Raw genomic sequence first — 19,914 nt, forward strand, 5'->3', positions numbered from 1 at the left:
TCATATATTATTTATTTTACCAAAATATCTCCTTCCAGTTTGGTCCATGTATTTCTACGTATCATCCTTGGACGGTCTGTGGCCTCTCCTGTAAACTCCGTTCTTTGTGTGGTGGTATCTATAAATTAAATTATAAATAAATTATTGCTTTGAATGTTTTAATAATATATGTTTATTTAATTTATATTTTTATTTGCTCTGTTTTATATTATTAATATATACAAATATAATATAACCAGTTGTTATAAAGTATTAGAAATATTATCATTATAGGTGTTTATGTCTAAGCACTCTAAACATACTTAAAACTAAAAATATAATATTTATGTTTTATAAATATTACATTTTTTTCGTGATTTATTTTGAATTTTTTCTTTTTTCCACAGAATACTTATATACATATTTGTATAGAGGTTTTTTTTTTAAATCAATAATCTTTTTATCGTCTTAATTAGTGCTATAGTAAAAATGTTGAGTTTCACTAAACCTAGTGATTTTATAATTTCTTAGATTAGAAGTATTTTGCTTATAACATTGTTATTGATCCAAAATTCAGTAAACATTATAATTTGGGAAATTAACATATTATAATATGCTCTAGACCAGCGGTTCTCAACCTGGGGTACGCGTACCCCTAGGGGTACGTGGCATGATCTCAAGTGGTACGCGAAAAAAATTGAGTAATGACGGAAAAAGTGAAATTTAATGAAACTGAAATAGTTTGCTATTAACGAAATATTTAAAAATTGTGTACTGATTACAATGTAGAGTCTGCGATTTAATGTTATTAATGCGATAACATTTTATTGTTATAATAATATGAACACTGTAGAAGTGTAGAATGTAGATAAAGTAGATCAATTTTTAGAGATTATTTTTAGACAATTGTGGAGACTCGTTATATCGCTGTATTACAGATAGGCCATATAAGGTACCTGCACATGTACAGTTAATAATCGTCAAATATTCAGTTGTGAGTGGTACATGTTTCAAAAAATTAAGTTCAAGCAAACAAGCTCAAGGTTCACATTAAAATAAATTTGTTTAGTTGATATTATTATTTTTATATACATTGTTTGGCGCAAGCTAATTAAAATAAATAAATATTTCCAAATTTTCCTTAAAAATTATTATTATTATTATTATTATTTTCCATTATTTATATTCAAAATTGATATTTGACGTTTGAAATAACCAATTAGGTATAATCATTTTCCAACTATGAGACTAATATACATATATTTTTTATTTTTTTGTAAAATTAGTTATTTCCTGCCTAAGTTTATTATATAATGTCTTAACAAGTTTTGGAATTTATTACAAATTAAAGAAAGTATTATTATATTACATACTAGATAAAATATAATTTGTTTCATCATTTAATTATAAATTAGTCTATAAATTAGTATTTAGTATGTTAGATGAAACTTTAAAAGATAACTACTAATATTTTTTCAAAATGTCAAATTTTTAAATTGATATTTAGTAATTCAAACAAGGTCCCCATCCTATATCTTTCAACCTATTTATAATGTATATTGATTTGTTATAAATGTATATTATTATTTGAATATTATAATTTTAAATACATAAGTATAAAATAATATTTAATATAGTTGGTTATAAGTAAAGACCGGATTTAGCATATTATGCATATTCATATTTTTATAAGCTATTACATGCAGTAAATGGATTTTCATCAATCATAGTTAAATAAATAATGTTACAAATTTTTATTTTGCATATTTTTGCATATTTCGGGTACAAGTGCATATTTTCCATAAAAATGCATGTTTTTGCATATTACGTATATATTTAAATATTTTTATTTAATTTTATAACTGTATGTACCATTATTATACACAAATTTGTTCAAAACACAAAAATTGAAAATATTTTTAAAAATATAATAGGCAGATTGTATACTGATTTTCCCGTCGTATAGTTTTATCTTATCTAACATTATCAAGTTATCGACTATCGTTTATTTATACTACAGAACACAGACTGACAGACTAACGACTGTAGTTCGAAGTGTACATTCGGCAATAGTCAACGACGTCAACGTAGTTCTAAATAAACACATATTAATTTTATATAACATTGTTTGTGTTTTTAAATTACAATGCCAAAGTTTCCAAGTTCAAAATTACCATCACTTAGAAAATGGATTGAACCGTATAATAAATCAGGTGAGGTTTTCAAAACCTTAAATAATAATTCAGTTTTTTGTCAGTATTGTAATAAAGTAGTCGTAGTAGAAAAAAAGTTTCAAATTGATCAGCATGTTAAGTCATTTTCACACGAAAAATATTCAAAAACTCCAACTTCTAAACAAACATTCGTTAACCAACAGTCAACTTCAAGTGAAAATCAATCAGTATTTTTCCAAGAACTTTGTTCAGCAATGATTTCTTCTAACATACCACTGCATAAATTACAAAATACCAATTTTAGGTCTTTTTTGGAGAAATATACTCATCTACATATACCTGATGAAAGTACCCTAAGAAAGAATTATGTAATCAAATGTTACACAGATATTTTAACAAAAATACGAGAAAACATAGGAAGTTCATTCATATATTTTTGTATCGATGAAACTACTGACCCACGAGGCAAATATGTTGCGAATTTTATTGTTGGAAAGTTAAATGTTGATTCACTATCAAAATCTTATCTTTTAGCATCTAAAGTTCTTGAAAAAACAAACAATAATACTATAGCAAAATTTGTAAATGATTGTCTTAGAATATTATGGCCAGAGGGAGGTAATGACGAAAAAGTTTTGTTAATGTTATCCGATGCAGCCCCATATATGGTTAAGGCTGCCAAAAATTTAAAACCATTTTATTCCAATCTTATTCATGTGACTTGTGCTGCTCACGGGATTCATCGGATTGCAGAAAATATTATGGATATTTTTCATGAAATAAACGATTTAATTAACAACGGAAAAAAGATTTTTTTGAAAGCTCCTTATAGAATTCAATTATATCATGAAATGCTACCTAATAAACCATTACCGCCCCAACCTATAATAACACGATGGGGTGCTTGGTTAGAATCAGCAATATTTTATGCAGATAATTTCGAAAATTTTAAAAATGTTATACAAAGCCTACCAGAAGACGATGTAAAAAGCATTAAAAACTGTAAGCAAATTCTAACTAAATCAAATATAATTAACGATTTAACTTATATTAAAACAAATTTTTCGGTTATTGTTGAAAGTATTAAAAAGCTTGAGACTTCAGGTTTGCTACTCATAAATGCTTTAGAAATATTTGAACAAGTTACAAATGCTATCAATAATCTTTCAGAAAATGAAAATAGCGTATTAATTAAAAAAAAATGTTCCGACATTATTAAAAAAAACAAAGGCCTGCTAATTTTAAAAGAAATTTCTAAAATACACCAAGGTGAGAATGTTGACTTAAGTTCTTCTATCAAACACTTTTCCCCGGAAATGTTGTCAAGTTTTAAATATGCACCCATAACAAGTGTTGATGTGGAACGAAGTTTTTCTGCATACAAACATATTGTCACAAATCGCCGTCATAATTTAACTGAGATCAATATGGAACATATTATTGTTACTTATTGTTTTTCCAATAACAAATAAATTATATATTTTTTATCACAATCATAAATTCATAAAATATATTGTATATAATATTGTAGTTTATTATTTTTTTTTCATCATAAATGTTTTGATTTTATAAATTTTCCATAAATAAAAAGCTGTAATAGGTAATAAAAATTTATTTTGCATGTTTTGTGATATTTAAGTGCATATTTTCGTCATAAATGTTTTGATTTTATAATTTTACCATAAATAAAAAGCTGTAATAATCAAAAATTATTTTGCATGTTTTATGATTTTTAAGTGCATATTCAGAACTTTTTAAGTGCATATTTGCATGCATATTTTAACATTTTAAATGCATATAAATCCGATCTTTGGTTATAAGTTATTTGAACATAACACAATATTAATAAATTATACTGAGCATATAGTTAATTAAATATGTAAATACATTTTTATATTATGTATCTTAATTTTTCTTAGGTATTTAATATTAAGGTTCATGATGATTTACCGTTTCTGATATAAAATATAGATAATAAAGTAATTCACCTGTAAATTCTCCACCAATTACAAGTTGGTCTTCGTGTCTTCGGATTTCAGCTCTTTCTCCTTTTACAATTTTCGTTACTGTTCTTTCTCCGTAGAATTCGCCTTCTGGTCGTAAATTGTCAATAGGTTTCTTAATAGGTGCTCTCTCTCCTCTCTTTGGTACTTGGGGCTGTTCTGGTCTATCAAAATCTCCTTCTGATTTTAAATTATCTGGATGTTTTACTATGGGTGCTCGATCTCCAGGTGCATATTTATTAGGTTTGGGCCTATCAAAGTCTCCTTCAGGCTTAAGGTTATCCGGATGCTTAACTATTGGTGCTCGATCACCTGGTCCGTATTGAGATGGTACAGGCCTATCGAATTCACCTTCAGGTCGTAAATTGTCTTTTGGTCTAATTGGTTTTTGTCGATCTGCCGGTTGCACTTTGGCGGGTGTAGGCCGCTCGAAGTCACCTTCTGGCTTTAAATTGTCCGGATGTTTGACAATTGGTGCTCTATCACCAGGCCCGTACTTAGATGGTTGTGGTCTTTCAAAGTCACCCTCTGGCTTCAAATTATCGCTAGGCTTAATCGGTTTTGGTCGTTCTGCAGGTGTCACTTTTTCACGCGTAGGTCTTTCAAAGTCACCTTCAGGTTTTAAATTGTCCGGATGTTTGACAATTGGTGCTCTCTCACCGGGCCCGTACTTCGACGGTTGTGGTCTTTCGAAGTCACCCTCTGGCTTCAAATTATCGCTAGGCTTAATCGGTTTTGGTCGTTCTGCAGGTGTCACTTTTTCACGCGTAGGTCTTTCAAAGTCACCTTCAGGTTTTAAATTGTCCGGATGTTTGACAATTGGTGCTCTCTCACCAGGCCCGTACTTCAATGGTTGTGGTCTTTCAAAATCACCCTCTGGTTTCAAATTATCGATAGGTTTTATCGGTTTCGGTCGTTCTGCTGGTGTGACTTTTTCACGAATCGGTCTTTCAAAGTCTCCTTCAGGTTTTAAGTTATCTTGTGGCTTACGTGATGTATAGCGATCGCCAGGAAGTCCCGTATACTCTTGTTTTCTCTGTGGAGAATAATCACCTTCGAGATGAAGTTGATCTTCCATTTTATATCTATTTATAAACATAAAAAAAATAAATAAGATTTTAATCACATTTTTATTTTTATTTCAAAGATATTATTACCGGAATTGACGTTCTGCATGTTTTTCCTCAAACTCCGATCTGTAGGCCGTAGTATTTTCAATTTTTCCTTCGTTTATAGTTAGTTCAGTATTGAGTCTCTGCAAGCTAGGCCTTTCGACGCGGTCAAATGGTATTGGTTGGTACTCTTCTTTATTTCTTGATAATTTTGGAGACGATATAGGCTCCAAATCTAGTGGAGACCTATCTGTTCCAGGTGTGTGTGGACATCGATGACGTCTTTAAATATGAAATTAAAATTTGTTTAAAATTAGCAACAAATTAATTTAAAAGTATTTATTTTTTTCTATGAAAAATATTATTAGCTAACTCAAAGTAGCGATTATAAATATTTTAGTTGCTTGCACCAATGTGAACTACGTAGAAATTCTTGTCAAAGTAATGTACACTGTGACAATACGCGTTTAAGGATTTGCATTTAGCCTAATCAATAGGGCACTGAACCGCTTGCACCAATTGTACGTACTGGCGTATAGCCAAACACTGATATTAGTTTAAAAGTTTTTTGCCATCGAGCATGTGTAGAACGTAATTTAACAAAAAATAATCAATCTTTCAGAACATTATTAATGATGGTGAAGCAATTCATATATTTTATTCGTCTAATGATATTGATATAGTCGATTCTATTTTTGTTAAAGAACATATATTTTATTCTTCTCATTGTATTTGTAACTTATAGCAGCATAATATATTTTTTGGTTAGGTACGCAATACTTAGTTAAAAAATTGCACGTATTGTTATCAAATAAAGTAATTCGTCTTTTAAAATTTGAATTCCAAGCAATTTTTTCGCACAGGAAAAAATATAATATCACAAAACTCAACGATTCTCCTGATATTTTCAAACTTGCATAATAATATAATATAATCTATAAAATTAAAAAATAAATTTTTCATAATTTTCAGACATTTAAAATTATGTGCGGAGCGTTGAATGTAGGTATTAGTTTTACAATGAATGTGTTTTTTCATGTTTACATGAAAAGTAATAGAAAAAACTTCAATTTTTTAACTTTGAGGTTGGTTTCTAATAGAAAATTGGATCTAGTTGGTACTTTTTAAAGGTCAAAATTAAAAACAAAAAAAATTGGAAAATTGGAAAATATTACTCAAAACCGATTTTGTTTTTTTTGTGTAGCACATAAACAAATAACCGTAAATACTATTTTCACCAAATATTTATATTAGTATGTTTTATACATGATAACATTTTAAAAATATTTTGACTCTTTTTAAGCTTTTTATAAAATTTCCGATTTTTTTTTTCTTATGGTTATTATTGATAACAAATTTTCTCTAGATCAAAAAATTTGTTAATTTAATGCAAATTTCCTCATATGTGGTTTATAATAGCTATTCAAAAATATTAAAGACACAAAATCATAATTTTTTTAAGCATTTGAAGTTAAAATTTTGACAACATTTGTCAAAACCGTAAACATTTGCAAATTATTTTGTAGTTATAAATGTATAAAACGTTCAATTTTTATAGCAAAGGATTAAAAAAATATCTGATAATTAGTTAATAGTTGATACTGTAATCAAAAACTATAAAAAATATATTTTAAGTTCAAATTTAGATGAAATTAGATATTTAAACAAAGAATGACGATTTTAGCTTTTTTGTTGCAATTTAAAAATGTTATACGCGGTACTTATGACTATATAATCAATGCTAATAGGTAGTAATATAAATTATATTAATCCCAATAATATTTTTAAATATACTTAATAATATAGGCTAAATGACCGTCTTCGGCCTTCACTCAGAATCGTTTTTCGGAAGCAATGATTTATCATTAAATTCAAATTGAACACATAGATTACAGTGATCCACTTGACACTTTGTCCACTTTGTTTTTTAAATATAAATAACAACAGTGTAATTTGTATTTGTAGTAAAACAAATTTAACAAAATACAATATTATAGCATAGATTAAATATACTAGTATATTTAATCTATGATTATAGGTACTTCAAGTGCATAAATTAAGTTACCCCTAACCCTAACCTCTATCCAAAATGTATGCTAAAAGTCATACTTTTGTTTCAAAAATATACTATTTTGTACAAAACTACTTATTTTGTTGATCTGCCATGATAAAATAAAATCTTGTATGGTTTAGAACTTATGAACTTTGCATGCCATATATAGATAGGTAGCTTCTAAGAATATCATTAATTCATATGTTGATGTATCTAATAGGTACACTGGTACTAGCAAGCAGCAATATATAGCATTATGCAGTTAATCATATAAACAAGCATAAATAGTTTTATATATACCTAATATATATTATGTTTGAAAATATTTACTACATTTTCACTTGCCAACAAAACAAAATATGATAAATAATAAAGTAAATTAATTATGTTCTGTACAACCTTGTACATTGCAGATAATTATCTACTGCCATGAACATTATTTTATTATTAATTGTAACAATATTTCGAGAATATTATTGGTTATCGGTAAACACTAAAATGATATATATTATTATATATTTTAAACTTTTATGTAGGTATATATTATGTATATAGACATATTACTATATTAGATATTATTCCTTTAAATCATGTAAAAAACGTACCTATATTTATTAAAACACTAATGTGTCACCTAGTGTTAGTATTACAATTTTTACCTTGGCTAGGTATTGCCTAGTGATATAATATTTGTACTAAACTAATATGAATTCACTAAAATGTTCATAGAATATTATAATATTGGCAAACGATATAGTGTTTCAATGGAATTTACTTGTATTGTTTCCTTACACGTTCTGCTTAGAAGTCTCAAACAAGAAACAGTGCAGGATCACATTACACAAATCATAATAATAGGACATAAAAACAATAACAACCAGTTAAAACTGCAGGTCGATATAAACGAAAACTCTACTTTTACAGTAATCGGATACCGGGATACAACTGTAAGTTTAATAATGATACATTTACATTATTTTACATACAATTAATATCAGTCGGTCTCTTATTTAATGGTCATTGGATATCAGCTAAACCAGTAAAACCAAAGTGTAATTTATTATTGTGTTGGAAAAGTATTTAATAAATTATTTAATTCCTGGCAACGAACGTTTTTTAGTAGACATCATTGACACACGTTTTTAATTAACCTGTGCATTAAATAGGTAAATAAAACAAAATGTATCGTGAGAAATAAATATGCATATCCGATGCCTTGTATTTAATTCCATATGAATTTCAACGTGTTTTTGTACCTATATTAGGTAGGTATGCTATATTATTTATAATATGAACTACGTTAAAACTTTTTATTCGTTGTATAATATGAAAGGCAAAAATTCACGGGCAGGCATAGTGTTGAAGTCTGCAGACTATAGATTATAGATTTAAAACTTACTAACTTCGTGAATACAGTTACTTTTTATAGTATGGTTTTATATACCTAGTGTAACATTGGTCGTTGATATAAATAAAGTCGACGGCGTTAACAAGATAAGGTAGGTAGGTAGGTACCTATCGATAACGTAGGTAGTAATATTTTTTTGAGATAAAATAAAATGAATAAAAATTCGTTTTTTCATAAGTACAATATAAATATATGCAATGCTTTGATATGAAGTTTATTTGCTTATATGAACATAACAGCGAAGACTCTTGTTAGGATTACAAATAATTTATTGTGTACAATTATACAAAAAAAAATGCTGATGTATTTAAATTTGACGTGTGTAACAATTTAAGGTGCTGATAAATGAAACTCAATGGTTTCTAAAAAATAAAAATAATAACCGTAGGTGAGGCACTGCAGAATGTAACGTCGTTATTACCTACATAGGTTAACCTTGGTACAACAATGGCCACACGTTGCTAAGGCTGAAAAAGTCATTTTAATATTTTTATTCTCAATCATAATCAAACTGACACGTTCTAGGCCTTGCTAGATGATTGTGTTTGCAGTGTTACAACACCGTGTTACAATAATGTTAATATCAACGAAATTTGTATGATAAACCATAATAATAAGGTTCAAAATAAAACAAAAAACAAAACAAAACAGAAGTGCTGCTTTGAAATTAGGTATACCAAATACTGTACCTATAATACTATATAATATGTACATTGTTTACTCATAATACAAAAAAAAATACTAAGGACAAGAGAGAGTATTGTATTATAATAATATAATATATTTTGACATAATATAATATTATTATATTATAATATTATAATAACGTAAAAATAAATGTTTCTATAGTTACTTTTGATAGTTGACTATATTATACTACTGCATAGCGCACAGAAACTTAACAGTGTATAACATTATGTCAGCAAAACTATTGTTTAAAACGTAAAATATATTTTACTTATTTACGAGAGTGATTGTTGGCAGTAAATTTAAAAAAATTGTAATTTAGCATATTTTATTCATATTCGGCAATGTTTTTCTATTCTTATCCGGAACGCATATTTAATATTGTACTGTTAAACTCATTAGAACGTGACTCAAAATCGTGGCTATTTAAAATCATTCAAAGTGAGAATACGTGTAGTAAATAGATAGGTAGGTACATAATATAGGTACCGGCTCAGATCACGCTCGTTCTATACCACGACAATAAGTATTTCGATAATTTAATTTGTATGTAACTCTATAACGGCTTGAATAATAATAGTAAGAAAAATAAGAATCGAACGAATGGGTTTCATTCTGGTAAATGAATAATGACCATTTACAGTAATAATAATGTATAGTGAAAGGGACAACGTGACAACGCATTGTAGGTAGGTTATCGCTACCGGAAGTAAGTAATAAGAATATTAAAATTTGTAAAATGAATGACAATTTTCAGTTGAGGCTTAAGATTTAATGGTGGAGATATCGCGTAGGTACAGAAAAAACTTAGTCTTAAGAACGCATAAATAAATAATACGAAAAATATTACAGTATGGATAGTAAGTTATTATGGTAAGGTATAATATAGGATTTTGGTGACGTAGAACGCATTAAATATAAACTATTAGTAATCAAACAATGACAAACTAAAATTAGTGATAAATGTTGAGGACAAATAAATTATAGAAATACCTAGCTTATACTACAGAAGAAAAATACTTGTTCGATAATACGTGTTATCTTGTATAAAATATAAATAATTCATTTTTAAACCTATTTAGCACTAATTAACTATAGTTTGTATATGTACTAATAGTATGATTCATCGGTTGTTTCAAACTTTATTTTGATAAAAATATTTTTATTGTTTTATAAGTTATGACTTATAATAAACTTTAAACGAAATCTTATTTATCATAATATTATGATATTATATCCGTCGTTATTAAAATGTGGTTTATTTTATTTTTCTATTGATCGGCGACTAAAGGCTATTAGTTACATAACATACTCAGGGCCGTATTTACACTTTTTGTGCCTTGGGTCAACACTCAACAATATTTGTACATCCCCCCTCGAAAAAAAAAATGAATCCGTTTTTTAATTGTTTGGTTATAGTTATTTATTTATGAAAATGTTGTTAAAAACATAAATTATAATTATTAATTATTTTAATTACTGTCAAAATGTATAACATGTAACAACATACAATTACATACTATAAAAAAAATTACAAAAATTAATAGTTATCATTGATTGCCAAAATGAGTAAATGACGCCAAATGGCCGTATCATAGTCATGCAAAGCAAAAAGTATAGGTACTCAAACAAATTCTTACCAAAAAAAAATTTTATTTATATAAATTTATACACCGGTGCCTGGCCGCCCCCCTAAATATGTCAAAAATTGGTCACCCGGGGAAAATGTCCCCGTTGCCCCCCATAAATACTGCCCTGAACATACCACAGTACTAACATTACTAACGTGTGTTTTAAGTTATTGATTTTATACCTATCAAAAGACAAAACAACTCTGTTCATAATATATTTTATATGGTATGTTACATTGCTTTTGTATGTACAAAATATAATGATTAAAGACCTGCGGTTAAAAATGTAAAAAAAGTACATATACACGTACTCGGCCACATAAAAATGATCAATAGAAAACAACTGAAGAATACTAAATTTGTTGCACACAATAAAAACTTCACAGAATTGATATGTAATCATAAACTCAGATCTCTGTGATAAATATGTCAAGAATTAAATAACTAGGCGGTAAGCACATAGTATAAACATTCTTGTTCGCACTGACACACATTTAATTCCTTTTGTGATGAGTGTTTAATTTGTCATGTAGTGCGGTAACTATGACACATTCACTAAATTAATTCTTCCTCTTCTATTTTCATTCATACGTATAGTATATAGTGAACGGATAAACTCAAATATTTCTACGATAAATACATTTAATGTTGGCACCTCTACCTATATAGAGCAGAACACAATAATAATTGAATAATTCCATGACTTTTTTTAATAACTTTTTATCAATGATATTATACTGGTGCTATACCTGCAGTTGGATTACATATTATACGATTAAGAATGAAATAAAATGTCTGAGAATTCGAGCCTGATTTGTTGATAGAGCTGTACGAGCATTGTTATTTATATACGAGTAAAGTAGCATAAATAATACATTTTATAGTTTGAAACTTAATTGTCCGTGACCAATACGCAGTCACCTATAGGTAGGTACATCAAGGGCACACTGTGGGCATTTATTATTAGTAAACTTCGGATATTGCATTACACCTGACTGATGTATACAATGAGAAAAAAAGAATCACCGACTAATTAGAATGGCCAAATTATTATGTACGAAAAAAACATAGTACGATATGTACTAATGTACCAATAACATATTACGTACCAGAGCACAATAGTATAATAGGTAGGTAATAATGATTACACCATTAGCGTTAGAAAATAACTTTTATGAAAAAAATTAATATATTTTACTTGTTGCAATATTATATACAACATATCTTTGTATAGGTAATAATATAATTATTTACCTACGTGTAGGTTTTATTTATTTTACACTTTTGGGTTCATCGTAAAATCGGTACCTGTTACTCGACATTTTCATGAATCGTTCAAGTCCTAATAACTATAGTAGGTCGACTACACCTGCACACACGAGCCGATTGACTGATTTTTACAGACTCGTGCTCGTACGGTATAATATGTAGTACCTATACGGCTATACATATATGTGCGTGCTCAACTCGTTTTACCAGACACGCTTGAACATTTTTATACACGGTAAACGACTATATAGGCATACACGAGTTCACGTGATCACCGGGCGCGTGCACATTTTATAATGACGACGGACATCGGTATTATTGAAGAAATAAAGTGTCGAAAATGAGAGTCGCCAAGAGTATTATTAGTATTTATTACCGATATCATATTTTTTCATATGACGTTTTTCCTTGGACACACGCCCGATCCAACACGGTGGTAAACGTTATTGCTGGTAGTTATGGACACCTGACAATATAATAGGTGTAATGAAACGTATATGATCTCTAATAAAGATTATAATTTTAAATTTTTCGTTTGAATAGAAGCAACTTTTTTTCGAGAAAAATATTGTATTTAACGTTGGCAATAAATTGTCGTATTTACTACTGCAAACCGAACACTAATACACCGTTTGCATGCTAACGTCTTCTGCTAAACGGAAAAATACATTTTTAATGAACAATTTATTTTAACAAATTGGTTTTCTAAAAATGTTTACACGTGACAAAGAAACAAGTATAATTCATCAAACCAATGTACCCAAGAAAAAATTAAATCATTTTTTACTGTTTTTTTGTACGCCAATTTGTCTCTCCCTCTTTTTTATAATAACTCTTGATTTATTCATTTAGCCTCGGGATGGGTGAGTTTTATTTCTTCGGCGCAATTTAATAGATTTATAAATATATATAAGACATAGGTAGTACCCTATATGTAAAGTTTGTTCAACAGCATCAAGCATTGCATCAAATGGTACCAACTAAAACGTGATCTTATTATCTTGTTTATTGAATTAAACCATATTAAACGGTCTCATATTTTAAGTCACTATTTATTTCTTAAGAGGCGCCCTGTGCCAATGTAATTTTATACTCAAAAATATGCTCTTTACGGGAATAATGATCCTGCTCTGAAAAATCAACCAAATTTGATAATTTTTTTTAACTAATAAAGGGCAATATCCTACAGGCTGCATCGAACTCCGTTTTTCAATATTTTAATGTCAAACTTTATAATTTGTCATCAAAAATAATACAATTTTAAGTTTTTTTTACAAATTATAATACACCATTATTTGAAATAAAATAGAAATCAGAGTTCGATGCGACCTGTATGAAGTCTTCTTTTTTCAGATAAAAGAATAGTTATCAAAATCCGACAATTCTACAAGGCCTGAGAATTATTCCCGTGAAGTCATTGTTTTCGATATAATACATTGATACACCAAATAAACCCCCCTTAAATAGGTATCTGGCAATAGATTAGTGGAAAAGTATTATAACTAAGGTGGTAACTAAAATATAAAATAAAATTTTCAAATTTTATAGAATTGCGGAAAATTTAAAAAACTGGCGCCGAGAGCCCCTTAAAGATTTTTTTACTATAAATATATGTCGAAATGTCTTACAATAATACTTTGTTATATAATATATATAATATTATTTTAAATTAAACATGTCACATGACATAATTGAAAAAGCTAATTTATTAGTTCAAAGGTGGTATGAAAAAACAAAATCATTCAATTAAGTAATTTTAGATTCTGAGCAGAGCGAGGAATGTAATGGTTTTACAATGATTTAACAAACACTTTTCCTCCCTCTAAACTTGCTCAAAAGTATCAAGTATAGCATCTTTACTGAAAGGTAATGTTCTTGAGCTTTTTTGATTTTCGAAACGCTACTCGAAATAAAAGCGGTTAAAGGAGAAAAAACGTACGATTTCACGATTTTATAATATTAAATAATTACGGACGTTTTCTACCAGAAATATTGCTTCAAATGAAAAATGACAAGAGATATTTTTTGTTGTATTTTGGTTTAAAGTTCGGAAGGTTTTAGCCATTTTTGAGTTATTTATAGACATTTTAATTTTGGGAGTTTTTTTGTTTTAATTCGGTTAAAAACATTCGTAAAAACTTGAAATTTGGGTTGTTTACTTATATTAGCCTTACCTAGACATGGTAAAATTTTCAAAATATTTGAGCTACTTATAAGCTTATATTTTTTTCATTTTTATGATATTTCCTAATTATAAATTATAATTATAATTATATAAATTACCTATTTATATAAATCGTTCTTAAGCTGTTCTTAAAACGCTTTGTTTATCACTATAGAAACGAATAAAATTAAATAAAAAAGATTTCCTCGTCCGCTCAGAATCGTTTTTTATCGAATGCAATCATTGCATTCAAATCGAATACAGTAAAATTACACTATCCTGTGCGAGGCCCGAAGGGACGATGGACAAACATCCACCATCGAAATGCGCTGACCTACTTTTTTATTTCGTATTCCAAAGTTATTTGGAATACGAAATTTATAAATACCTCTATCAGTTTAAATTCTTTACGTATCGTTGAGGGTAATGTTTTATTTGAACACTTGGTGCAAAAATGAGTGCAAATATTATTTGTAACGACATTCTGTGACTTGTTCTTCGTTATTCCAATTGTTTTTAAACACGATAAATAGGGAAATAACTAATGAGGTACGACAAAAATGTTTTACATAATATTATACTTGTAGTATCTATTTAACTGTATGTATGCGATATAGTAAAAGAAAATTACGCCTATTACGTGTCATATAAATATTTACTATGGTTCGCGAATCGCAAAACGACTGCAGTGTTAACTATTTCATAAATAACGTCTGAGGAGCGAGGTACCAAGATCTCAGACCGTCTATATACAATTATATATACCATTATTACCATTGTAATAAAACCCACATGTAATTATAATAATATATGCGGCGGTATAGAGATGGTTATAAAACGTCGTGCAGTGTTGCACAACGGGAAGTATACAATAATAATAATAATAATATATGTACACAGAAAGTCGATCATTTATAAGGTGTAGGTATATACGTAGCCAGCTATATAAAGGCTTGTGGACGGAAACAAATCAAGATTATGAATAAGCGTCTATATAATGTACGTGAAAGTGCGTTGACGAAGGTATATATATTATATATTATATATACAATGTATATAGGTTGGTAAATAATATATTTTATATATACCTACATATCACGCTGACGGCCGTCGTATCTCCCGGCACTACAGCAGAGTCCGACCAAATCCAACACGGTAGGTATATTAATAATAATAATATATTCTTTTATCGGCGGTAATAATAATAATAAAAAAACCGAGTTAGAAAGCAGTTGGTCGTCGTAGTCCTCGTCAACATCGTTGCTCATACAAGTGGGAACGACAATAATGCATTATGTGTATATGTACATCATATAACATAATATACGAATATACATATAGTGTGTGCGCGCAATAAACGCGTATACCGTCTGACGGCAGAAAGGATTGACCTCGCACAAGCCGTTTATAAATATATATATATACCTATAATATATACTATTATATTCGGACCATAAATGGAACTATAAGGTATATATATATATTTGGAGGCTCGTTTATGTGTAACGCCGATGACTAATTGACTAAATGTCAGCCATCTGCAATGTGGCGCCCGTCAATCGATCGTAAATCGACCAATATGGTAGGTACCTATAGGTATTATAACTGAAAAATGTCAACGGAAATACTTTCCAGAAAAATATAACATGTAGATCAGATAATATTTTTGGTCGAGATAAAATGTCAGGTTAGGTTGGATTAAAGATAAAATCAAATTAAATTAATAAAAATAAGTTATTAAAAAAATCACAAAAACATTCATTATAAATTATAATATTATAAAATCAAATAATAAAAATCATTTCTATTTGATAATACGACAAACCTCGACCGAAGTCAAAAGGTCTACTATATATTTTATATATTAATTTTTATGGTCTGCCATGTGTGTATAGGTGGATTTCCGAGACTACTCCACTGTAACTTATAAAGTTTTATTTTATTACTTAAGAAATGTTTTTATGAACATTATTACCTAGACATATTCAATATGCATACTTAATATATATTTTAGTATTTTACATACACGCAACCGAAATCGGGAACAGTTTGTAATAGAAATATTCTTGCGGATACAATACAGGTACAGAAAGTTCGTGATAGAAATTTGCAAAAAAAAAAATGGTAGACGCCTCCTAAACGTTTCGTTTTAGCACAGGATCCAGCTGGACGACTGAAAAATCCTTTCTCTCAAATCAATCCTAAGTCAACATAATCGTTAACGGTGCTAGTTGGTACACCTATAATATCGGGAGGTAAGTATATATAATATTATAATAGTATTATGTGCTGTGCAGCAATTCTACGACAAGTAAAACATTGACCGACGTGGTGACAACGTATATATCTAACTACGTCAACAGAAAATAACGATGACGACTTCAGGCTTTCAGCTATACGTTGAAGGTTACTATAGGCTACACACATTATTATAATATTATATATTATTATAACCTATAGGTATCGTCATCGAAGTGAATTTTGAAAATATATTTTATTTCTACAAAAAACCAAGGCTGGGCATTAACAAGTTAAAAAGTTAAAGTTAAGTTAAAAAGTTAATTTTATTTTAACTTTTTAACTTAACTAGTTACTTTTGGCTTTTCATTAACTTAACTGTTAACTTACTAAATTTCTTTCTTAATTAACGTGAAATTAACGAGTTAATTTTTCATTTTAAGAAGTAAGTTAAGTTAATTTATTTTGTTTTTAATTTTATAATATTTCACTTTTTCAGTCTATTTTGTTTTCAAGTCAAAAAATATGTATCGTAAATTGTTTAAAGTTAAAAATGTATATCATTCGAATATAACTTACATGGAAATACTGTATGAAGTATAAACAGTATACCCTATAATTTAGTTTTGGGTTGGAAAAAAATTAAGTACGCTAGCGTTGTATAAACAAATTAACTTTTTTTTAACTTAATAAAAAGTTAACAAAAAGTGTGTATTAACTTTTAACCTAACTGAGTAAACCTATAGTTAAATTACTTTTACCTTTAAATTTTTGTTATTGATGCATATTAATTTAACTTAACTGAGTTAAAAAAATTATTAACTTGCCCAGCCTTGCAAAAAACCACCGTACAGCTAAATGATTACGTACATTATACAGTATAATATACAAAATACCCAATAATAATGCTATATAATATCAGTTGCAGACTACAGTAGTTGTCGTCGGTTTTTACTGCGTGCTGATCGGAAACGGAACAACAAAAATTAATAATAAATACTGATCGTTTACAACACGACCTATTCGTGAGTATTTACCGAGTGTGTGCGATGTACACACGGTGTATAGTACCTATTATAGAGCTGTAATGTGTACCAAAGTGTGTGGTGAAAATATGTACGAAATACCTACGCTCATCCGGGAAGTGAGCAACCCGGAGCGTTTTTTCATTTCAGTTTTAGCGTTATCGCGGGAACCGGTCGCCCGCGACCTATAGCTATATTATATAGTTTGGGTACACGCCCGACTCGACGACGGCGAAACAATGGGTTTGCAAACGACCATTTTGTGCAGAACGGACAAGAGTTAGACGGCGAGGCGAGGCGGCGACTGTGGAATAATAATAATAAAAATAATAGTAATATAAACGTCGACGGTAAAACGTAAAAAATTATCCACGTCAGCAACGGCAGTCGTGGTCCCCAAACCTTTTTCCCATGACCCTCGTCTTAATTGCATCGACAAATATGTCCAATAATATTCGCCTTAAACATTTAAAACGATTTTGCTTGCAAAAATAACACACATGTACACCACCATTTTAAATAATAATAAAAAAAACTTTTTTATTATTTATCGTTCTGTAGTGACCGGATTTCTAAGACACCTAAAAGACTACCGGCAGTTTTGGTAAAAAATGATTACGGGATGGTTATAATGTATAAACTATAAACACTATTTAGCACAATTAGAAGGGGGAGGAGTGTTACTAAGAGTTTATCAAGACTATATCTATAAAATAAAAATAAAATAAAAATAAAATACGTACCTATAAAATCGAAAGAATTAAAATTATGTAGGTAATATTGATTTTAATATAAGCAAAATTTGAATCAGTGAATCATACTTCATACTATTAAAAATGCAGTCATTATCTCTGCTTAATTTAGTAGCTTTATTTATATAAATATAAATTTAAAATTTTTACTGTAATTTTTATTATATTGACCTATATTATTGGTATTGACCAATTCATTCAATGAATGTAGGTACCTAAATTATATTTAATCTAATTAATACATTTACAACTACAGCTGTAATCCTTATAAGCCGGTTAGGGCTTTATCATCGGTTAACAATAGTGTTTCAATTTTATTTTGTTTTTTTTAACCAACACTGTTTGCTATATTGGAATAATTGTATCGAAACAAAAACCTACTATCGATACGAAACTAGCCCGCGAGCATTTAAATACTGGCCAAATGGTATTTTGAGTTTGGAATCAGAATAGTGTATAAGTACCTATACACAATATAATATATTATAATCGAAGGCCCATTGTCAAACTAGTCGTCGTGTCTCGTGCGAAAATCAACATTGCGTCTCCTAATTCATTGTATGTACGCAAATATTGACGAGCGACGGTACGTAAATAAGCCGTCGACAATCGGAGTCGAATTGGCAACGGTGCCGAGTACGTTGGATGAAAAATCGCCACCGGATCCCTGGAGACGGGAAACGCGCAAGAATAAAACGAGTTTAATTATCATTAATAATAATAATAATAATAATAATAATAATGTTCGTAAACTTTCTTGCGGCGCGTCGTGAGAGAATTGATCGCTATTCGCTTTATATGACGTAATATAATACATGTATATACCTACCATTTACGTGTTAACCGTTTATGATCGTTTCGCGTGTATACCTACTACGGAACGCAGACGATAGTTATACACACACCTACCTATTACGTTTGGGGTTATAATATTATATGTGTTTATTTTTAAACGAAAACTGGCCATATAGGTAGGTAGGTACCGTTTTTTTATTGCAGATTTGGATTGACGGACAGATAAAAAAATAAACATTTACGAATTGCTGCGCAGATTATTTTTTACGGGGAGTTAATATTATAAATAGGTTTACTGTCATACATAATATAATATAATTATAGGCACCTACCACGGTTATCTAGGTACATAACTGTGGTATCTATACATCATGTATACCGTACTATCGGTTCGGATACGCGGTCGGAAGAACGGTCGAACTGCAAACGAAACTAACGATTCCTGCATAACTGCTACATGGACAATTATAAATGCATTACTAATTTAAATATAAACACAAATTAGCATAGATGTACCTATGTGCGGACGTCATGATGTGGTAAGCCTAAGGGCATAGTATCCAACCATACTGTCCGTAGTAACTTTTGTTTACAGCGAACATTTACTATGTTACTTTCTCATAT

At 29.1% G+C, this 19,914-nt stretch overlaps 1 protein-coding gene across 2 annotated transcripts in view; it reads right to left on the reverse strand.

Annotated features, from left to right (window-relative positions):
* Positions 1–19,914, reverse strand: part of LOC132939440 (titin) — a 41,140-nt gene that overhangs the window by 12,751 nt on the left and 8,475 nt on the right. For both annotated transcript variants that reach the window (XM_061006599.1, XM_061006597.1), the window contains exons 2-4: positions 5,314–5,550; positions 4,142–5,241; positions 21–118 (exon numbers count right to left, since the gene is read on the reverse strand). In XM_061006599.1, coding sequence (XP_060862582.1) covers positions 21–118; positions 4,142–5,241; positions 5,314–5,550 — 1,435 coding nt within the window. The remainder of the gene's footprint in view (positions 1–20; positions 119–4,141; positions 5,242–5,313; positions 5,551–19,914) is intronic.

This window comes from Metopolophium dirhodum, chromosome 2 (assembly GCF_019925205.1).
Source record: "Metopolophium dirhodum isolate CAU chromosome 2, ASM1992520v1, whole genome shotgun sequence".
Lineage (NCBI taxonomy): Eukaryota > Metazoa > Arthropoda > Insecta > Hemiptera > Aphididae > Metopolophium > Metopolophium dirhodum.